The sequence below is a fragment of the Coregonus lavaretus genome (genome assembly GCF_964263955.1).
Source record: "Coregonus lavaretus genome assembly, chromosome: 6".
In the NCBI taxonomy this organism is placed as follows: domain Eukaryota; kingdom Metazoa; phylum Chordata; class Actinopteri; order Salmoniformes; family Salmonidae; genus Coregonus; species Coregonus lavaretus.
In genome coordinates, this window is record NC_139993.1 from 56,970,121 (window position 1) to 56,978,700 (window position 8,580).

General features: G+C 46.4%; 1 protein-coding gene across 1 annotated transcript in view; it reads right to left on the reverse strand.

Moving 5' to 3' along the window:
* Nucleotides 1–3,773: 3,773 nt before the first annotated feature.
* The window catches only part of raver2 (ribonucleoprotein, PTB-binding 2), a gene marked incomplete at both ends in the record, with an annotated part of 67,083 nt that continues 62,276 nt past the window's right edge, over nucleotides 3,774–8,580 (reverse strand). The window contains 3 exons of the mRNA XM_084163903.1: nucleotides 3,774–3,914; nucleotides 6,346–6,558; nucleotides 8,485–8,575. Coding sequence (XP_084020029.1) covers nucleotides 3,774–3,914; nucleotides 6,346–6,558; nucleotides 8,485–8,575 — 445 coding nt within the window. The remainder of the gene's footprint in view (nucleotides 3,915–6,345; nucleotides 6,559–8,484; nucleotides 8,576–8,580) is intronic.

Sequence of the window (8,580 nt, forward strand, 5' to 3'; positions counted from 1 at the left end):
GTACCCTAGGTACAGGCTCACTCTTTGAGCTCACCTAGCCTAGTACCAACACGACAGACACGTCAAACTAGCTGATTCTCCTACAACACTGACCGTGTACCTTGTTTCCAATCAATATAACAATACGCCTAGATGTCAACATGCAGAGATGGGCACAACCAATATATATGTCCCGTGTAGCTCAGTTGGTAGAGCATGGCGCTTGCAACGCCAGGGTTGTGGGTTCGATTCCCACAGGGGACCGGTATGAAAAAAATATATTTAAAAAAATGTATGCACTCACTAACTGTAGGTTGCTCTGGATAAGAGCATCTGCTAAATGACTAAAATGTAAATATGGGAAAGCCCTTAACCCAAACCCTTCAACCTCTGGTCAGGTCACTGGTTCTAGCAAAACTAAAAGCACTCAGATGAGAGATGCTCAAATCTGGCCCTTGAGGCCAATTCCACTACTGATTCTCATTCTTCCCCTTTAACCAGGGCTTGCTGTAGACCTGGAACATCATAAACGGTATACACTGACTGTACAAAACACTGCTCTTTCAATCAGTGTAGATGAAGGGGAGGAGACAGGTTAAAGAAGGATTTTTAAGCCTTGAGACAGTTGAGACATGGATTGTGTATGTGTGCCAATCAGAGGGTGAATGGGCAAGACAAAATATTTAAGTGCCTTTCAACGGAGTATGATAGTAGGTGCCAGGCGCACCAGTTTAAGTGTGTCAAAAACTGCAACACTGCTGGGTTTTACACACTCAACAGTTTCCCCTGTGTATCAAGAATGGTCCACCACCCAAAGGACATCCAGCAAACTTGTGGGAAGCATTGGAGTCAACATGGGCCAGCATCCCTGTGGAACGCTTTCAACACCTTGTAGAGTCCATGCCCCAACAAATTGAGGCTGTTCTGAGGGCAAAAGGGGAGTGCAACTCAATATTAGGAAGGTGTTCCTAATGTTTGGTATACTCAGTGTATATGCAAGACTATAGGGAACACTTCTAAGAGGAGACGAAGACAGAGAGATGTCCTGCAGAGGTAAAGAGGTATCTGTGCTGTGACTATCATCCTTACTATATGGTAACAGACCTGGAGCATACCGTAGGAGCCCTCAACTGAACGCTCACACACACACACAGCAGCCAGAGACAGACCAGAGAAAAAGAGAGGAATCAAAATGGAACGACAGTGCAAATAAACACAGGCTGAGCTAGCAGCTGGAGCTGTTCTTCTCTCTCCCTCTCTTTCTCTCTCTCGCTCGCTCTCCTCTCTTTCTTTCTCTCTCCCGCTCTCCTCTCTTTCTCTCTCTCTCTCTCTCTGCTGTCTGTTCCCCTCATACCTGCCAAAAGCAGGTTATTAACGCACACATACACTCATTCACACACACACACACTCACACAAAGCACAGACTACACTGAATAACTATAAAAACCTATGGACCTGCTATAGGCAAAGAGGGAATATGAGCAGGTCAAAAACACACAGGCACAGCTCTGCGTAGCACTGTGACACATCCGGTAATGGCTTTAGAGAGAAAAGGCTAATACAATCACCGGAGAACCATTAAAACAACACAGACTGGCTTAAAGTACCTGACTACAGACAGACATTATAACCTGCCTGGGTCTGCCTTTTACAGACACTGACTGAGACAGAGAGACAGACTCCTACGGTCACACACACACACACACACACGCACGCACACACACACACACACACGCACGCACGCACACACACACAAATAAATAAATAAAGAAGCTACACACACTTCTAAGCATTGCCTTTTAAAGACGTGGTAGAAGCTAGCAATCAGCTGGCTGGAAAGGCCAAGTCCAACACACACACACACACACACACTTGCACACACACAGTAAAAGTAAAAGTCTGGCTCTAAGCCAGTGTAACACAGTGCTGAGAGGGGTTTCAATATGTTACAGCTTTGCCCGCTAAGAGCATGATATATGACACCACTAAAAACATCAGTGCTTCAAATCAAGTCACGTGACACAGGACAACGCAGATTCTTCAACTCAAGAGTGGAGGATGAAATCAGACAGATTAGAGAGAGAGTAGGGATCAGATAGAGAAAAGGAGAGAAAGAAAGGTGAAAAGAGAGAAAGAAACTGACAGATTGATTGATTGTAGCACAGTACACATAGAAAGGTAATGCCCTTGTATGCCCTCATGTTGGCATTGTGATATTTGTTGGTACAGTAGTTGTTGTTATTGCCTGGGTCTAAGGCTGAAGTCCTGTGCCAGCACTTAACATGGTGCTAAAGCCCTCATCCCATGCCCTCTCCTGGGGCCTTCGTACCTCCCTCTGTCAGACCCCAGGGGTTGGTTTTCACTGCCTTTTCACTTTCACTGTACCACAGAGGTAGGCAACCCCGGTCCTGGAGTGCCGCAGGGTAGGCAACCCCGGTCCAGGTGTGTTGAATTTAGGCAATCACTGAACTGATTAATTAACTCAGTTGGTCAGATGTGGTGCCTAGTTGGAACAAAATCCTACAGTACCTTTAGCACTCCAGGAACAGTGTTGCTTACCACTGCTGTACCACGTTAATCTCAAGGGGATTAATTGAAATTCGATTCATGGCTTGATGAAAATTGGCGATTATTTTTATACATAGGCTTCTGTCTTTTTACTTTCTGAATTGACTGAATCCAAATGGAATTGACTCCAATCTCTGAGATAATTCAACATGGCTACTCTCCTGAATCTTTCTGTTTCCTGTTTAATTTCTATTGGCAGCTTATGAAGCAGTATTAAAACGTTGATTGGTTTGTTTGTGTCTCCACAGCCCTTCCCGTCCAGAAAAGTCATTTAAAAAGAAGAGCGAAGCCTGGGAACCTCTTCTGTTCCTTATTGCAATTCTGCGACTGAGCCATTGTTCAATGGCCCCTACAGAAAACGACAGCCATTATAAACAGTGGAAGGTTTCCATCCTGTACCTATCACACACAGCGCCATAAGAAGAAGGCCACGGTCTAGGAAATGTCCATCCACTAGCTAGTTATAATACATGGCTATATGGACCCAAATAAGTGTCCACTCAGTGACTATTGTAATAGCTATAAGGTACCAAGTTAGGTGTCTATTCATTTGCTAGTATACCAGGCCAATGGGAGCCTATACGTGTCCTTTGTTCAAGGTTAAAAGCAGTGATTAGACATCCCTCTCCCTGTGTCTCTGAGTTTCCAGGGTAGCCCAGCTTTCTTCTACCCTGGGAATGGCTGATCACTCCTACACTTACAGCACTGCACAACACGTACACAACACATCAAGGTCTCCGCAAAGACAGAGATAAAAGGCGAGCTTAGGCGGTCATAAAATGGGAAAGACACTGAGGAAGAGAAAAACACGTCAGTTACAGTGAGTCATCAAATCATCTCTGTCTGCAACACTGGCCAGTTTCCCCCGTTTGAAGAAAAGTGCACAGAGAGCTAGAAACAGAGCGATAGAAACAGGGAGAGAGAGAAACCTGATTACACACTGACTAGCCTTCAACAAGGCAGACTGACTGACTGGCAGACTGACTGAATTACCCTGAAATACAGAAGCAGCTCACATACATTAGAAACAATGTACAGAGATTATTAGTCAATAAACATTTCACATCAACTGAGAAGAGAGTTAAGAGTTCAGAGTTAAGGCTTGAACAGGACAAAAGCAACATAGTGGTGTGTGTGTTTGTGTACCAACGCCATACAACACTAAAGCTGAGACTGCATGTACTGTATGGTTTAGGAGTTAGGGTGCAGGGGGTCAGAGGTCATCTCTAGATTCTCTTCTTCTTGAAGTAGTCAGCGTACTGACCCCCCAGCCCCTGGGAGTGCTGCCCCACGTACGCCCCCTCTGATGTCATATCATGCACCGCCAAGTGAGGGTACTCCCGCTTCTGCCCCCGAGCCGCCTGATTCTGAGAGAGAGAGAGAGAGAGAGAGAGAGAGAGAGAGAGAGAGAAGATTATCAAAGATCTGTCACCTGAGCCAAGGCCTGTTCACCCCGCTACAATCTAGAAGGTGGAGAAAGTACAGGTGCATCAAAGCTGGGACCAAGAGACTGAAAAACAGCTTCATCACTAGCCAGCCTCTGCCTGGTACCCTGCCCTGAACCTTAGACACTGATCTAGCCGGCTATCACCCGGTACTCTACCCTGCACCTTAGAGACTGCTGCCCTATGTACATAGTCATTGAACACTTTATATGTATATGCTGTATTCTAGTTATGGCTCATCTTATATAACTACTACTGTACATACCTTTTCTATTCATATACTGTCCATACTGTCTATACACACCATTTATACATATATACTTCTATTCCAGACTCTGACATTGGTCGTTCTGATATTTCTTATTCATTTTAATTTGGGGGGGGGGTTATTGTATTGCTAGATATTACTGCACTGTTGGAGCTAGAAACACAAGCATTTCACTGCACTTGAGATAACATCTGCAAATCTGTGTAGACGACCAATACACTTTGAGAGAGAGAGAGAGGGTGAGAAAAGAGAAAGAAAGAGAGAGAGCGAGAGAGAGAGAGAGAGAGAGAGAGAGAGAGAGAGAGAGAGAGAGAGAGAGAGAGAGAGAGAGAGAGAGAGAGAGAGAGAGAGAGAGAGAGAGAGAGAGAGAAAGGGAGAGAGAAAGAAGATGAGAGTGAAGGATGAGAGAGAGGGAGAGAGAAAGAAGATGAGAGTGAAGGATGAGAGAGAGAGAGAGAGAAAGAATATGAGAGTGAAGGATGAGAGAGAGAGAGAGAGAGAGAGAGAGAGAGAGAGAGAGAGAGAGAGAAAGAAGATGAGAGTGAAGGATGAGAGATAGAGAGAGAGAGAGAGAAAGAAGATGAGAGTGAAGGATGAGAGAGAGAGAGAGAGAGTATCGCCGAAGTTCAGCGCTATAGCACGATTAAAATGTAATTAAAGGCAATGTTCCCGCTGCATTCATGGTAAACGCTGCATATGTCGGCTTAATCGGAAATTACCTTTAAAGTTTGGCGATACAGATTGAATAGAGCCCTAAACACCACTACTTATGATCCAGACCCCTCGCTATACCTTCCCTATATACTGTCCCAACCCCCGACTTGACTGCATATACCGTCCCAACCCCAGACCCCACACCCCAGACCTCACCCCTGACTTGAATGCATATACCGTCCCAATCCAAGAGTTCTCACCCTAGACCTCACCCCCGACCTGACTGCATTTACCGTCCCAACCTGAGACCCCACACCCCAGACCTCACCCCCGACCTGACTGCATTTACCGTCCCAACCCGAGTCCCCACACCCCAGACCTCACCCCCGACCTGACTGTATATATGTATACTCTCCCATTTTCTACAGTATGTGGTTGAGACAGACTACACCCAGGCATCTGGTATGTGTTCTGGTCTGATCTTACTACCAGGGTCCCCATTGTGCCTCTTCCCAGAGAGTGAGGGGGGGGGGGGTTGAAACAGGAACATGTAAATCTTTAAGAGACTTGAGTTCAGCTCAAGTGTCTGGGTAAATCCTCCCACTAGGCTGTCTGCTCATCTCAGCTCATTCTCCTAATCTCCCTCGCTCAAACATCACACACTGCTACTACAGCCGTCCAGGATAATGCATCTAGTACCACTACAAATCTCCTGTCGACAGATGCAAGTGACATAAATGGTTGTAGCATCTGTCGACAGACTGTGGGACGACAACTTAAGAGGAACTTTGTTCCGGTACGCCGATTTTACGTCACTGATCATTTGGACAAATCACGATTTCGCAGGTGCTTGCATCTTTCCCATAGACTTGCCAGAACCTGGGTGAGAGTTTCCATTTTGAAGGGTGGGGACTTTGCTAGTCTCATTAGTATATTTTCTAAAACGTCTCTTAATCGAGCATTTGACGCAATTACGCAATATTTTAGTTCTGGGTGTTCGAGATCAAGAAACGACTAATAGCACTAATCATATGATAGTACTGGTTCTACACTGGGACTACTCCTAGTACTGGTTCTACACTGGGACTACTCCTAGTACTGGTTCTACACTGGGACTACTCCTAGTACTGGTTCTACACTGGGACTACTCCTTATTTATATCACTGTAGAAAGATTGAATATAGCAGTTGCATTGGTTCTCTCACTTCCATGGCGTTACTGGAGTCTGGCCATAATGAGTACAGAGTATGTCTCTAACGGAAAAATCATCACCATCACCATCATCATCATCATCATCATAGTCATCATCATAGTCCTCATCATCATCATCCTCATAGTCATCATCATAGTCCTCATCATCATCATCATCGTCATAGTCATCATCATAGTCCTCATCATCATCATCATCATCATCATCATCATGTGACTTACGTAGTAGTACTGGTTCCATTCGTTGGTGGCTTGGGCATGGGCACTCTGGATGTGTGAGGTGGAGCTGGGTGGGTGAGATTGCGCGGCCATGAAGCCTGGCATCATAGGGATGGCGCTGTAGGCTGGCAGGACCGCGGCGGGCAGCACTGACTGGGCACCACCATTACTGACTGCATGGAGAGACACACCCAGCGACTTACACACATCAGCCTCCTAACAGACAGAGAGAGAGAGAGAACACACACACATTTAATGAACGCATGGAGAAACTCACTGAGGGGCTTCCTCACATCCCCCTCCTATTATTACACACACACACACACACACACACACACACACACACACACACACACACATCGACCCTCCTTAGTCTTATGATTCAACACCTGCTCTGGTGTGGACAGACAGCCTCTCCCAGCAGGATATCCGTGTCCTGTGTTGGGCTGAGGACTGTCATGCTCCCCAAATAAACACAGCAGCATCTAAATACCACAGCCCTTCCACACCACTGACATACTACTAGGATGGATTACACCCCAAGAGGGTACAGGGAGGGGGGATAGGAAGGGGCCGCTTGGGTAGGAGAGCGGGGGTCACTAAAGTTAACCAGAGAGAGACGTGACAAGGATGGGATATAGTGTGAGCTGGGGTATGGGGTAACAGCCAGGGATGGGACAGTGTTAGATGAAAGCTGGGACATAGAGTCCAAGCTACAGGCTAAGTAATGAGTCCAAGCTACAGGCTAAGAGATGAGTCCAAACTACAGGCTAAGAGATGAGTCCAAGCTACAGGCTAAGAGATGAGTCCAAGCTACAGGCTAAGTGATGAGTCCAAGCTACAGGCTAAGAGATGAGTCCAAGCTACAGGCTAAGTGATGAGTCCAAGCTACAGGCTAAGTGATGAGTCCAAGCTACAGGCTAAGAGATGAGTCCAAGCTACAGGCTAAGTGATGAGTCCAAGCTACAGGCTAAGTGATGAGTCCAAGCTACAGGCTAAGTGATGAGTCCTAAGTGATGAGTCCAAGCTACAGGCTAAGTGATGAGTCCAAGCTACAGGCTAAGTGATGAGTCCAAGCTACAGGCTAAGAGATGAGTCCAAGCTACAGGCTAAGTGATGAGTCCAAGCTACAGGCTAAGAGATGAGTCCAAGCTACAGGCTAAGAGATGAGTCCAAGCTACAGGCTAAGTGATGAGTCCAAGCTACAAGCTAAGAGATGAGTCCAAGCTACAGGCTAAGAGATGAGTCCAAGCTACAGGCTAAGTGATGAGTCCAAGCTACAGGCTAAGTGATGAGTCCAAGCTACAGGCTAAGAGATGAGTCCAAGCTACAGGCTAAGTGATGAGTCCAAGCTACAGGCTAAGTGATGAGTCCAAGCTACAGGCTAAGTGATGAGTCCAAGCTACAGGCTAAGTGATGAGTCCAAGCTACAGGCTAAGTGTTGAGTCCAAGCTACAGGCTAAGAGATGAGTCCAAGCTACAGGCTAAGAGATGAGTCCAAGCTACAGGCTAAGTGATGAGTCCAAGCTACAGGCTAAGTGATGAGTCCAAGCCACAGGCTAAGAGATGAGTCCAAGCTACAGGCTAAGTGATGAGTCCAAGCTACAGGCTAAGTGATGAGTCCAAGCTACAGGCTAAGAGATGAGTCCAAGCTACAGGCTAAGAGATGAGTCCAAGCTACAGGCTAAGTGATGAGTCCAAGCTACAGGCTAAGTGATGAGTCCAAGCTACAGGCTAAGCGATGAGTCCAAGCCACAGGCTAAGAGATGAGTCCAAGCCACAGGCTAAGCGATGAGTCCAAGTTACAGGCTAAGTGATGATGGTAACGTGTATTACATCAAGGTTATACTATATCTAGAGAAAGAAGGGGAGAGTAGGGTGTGTTTTGGTGGGCACTGGTGTACCCTTCTGCATAGAGAAGATAGATTTGAGTTCTAAACTCTCTAGGACATTGGGTTGGAGGTGTTGAATAGCTAGGGGTTGGATATCTGGGGTGTGGGTTTTGGAGGCTTGGTATTCTGTCATGACAGACTGGGTCCCAGGATCAGAGGCTTGGTATGTGACTGTGTGTTTTGGGGGACTATGACATTTTGCACTGCGTCTTAACAGTGCCATTGTGTACTGTGCTGTGCTGTAGTGTACCTTGGTGGGGTCTCTGTGCTGGTAGGCTTGGGGAGGTGGCTGGGTCATGGGAGGCTGAGAATAGTACTGACTGACAGCCTGCATGTAGGAGCTGTA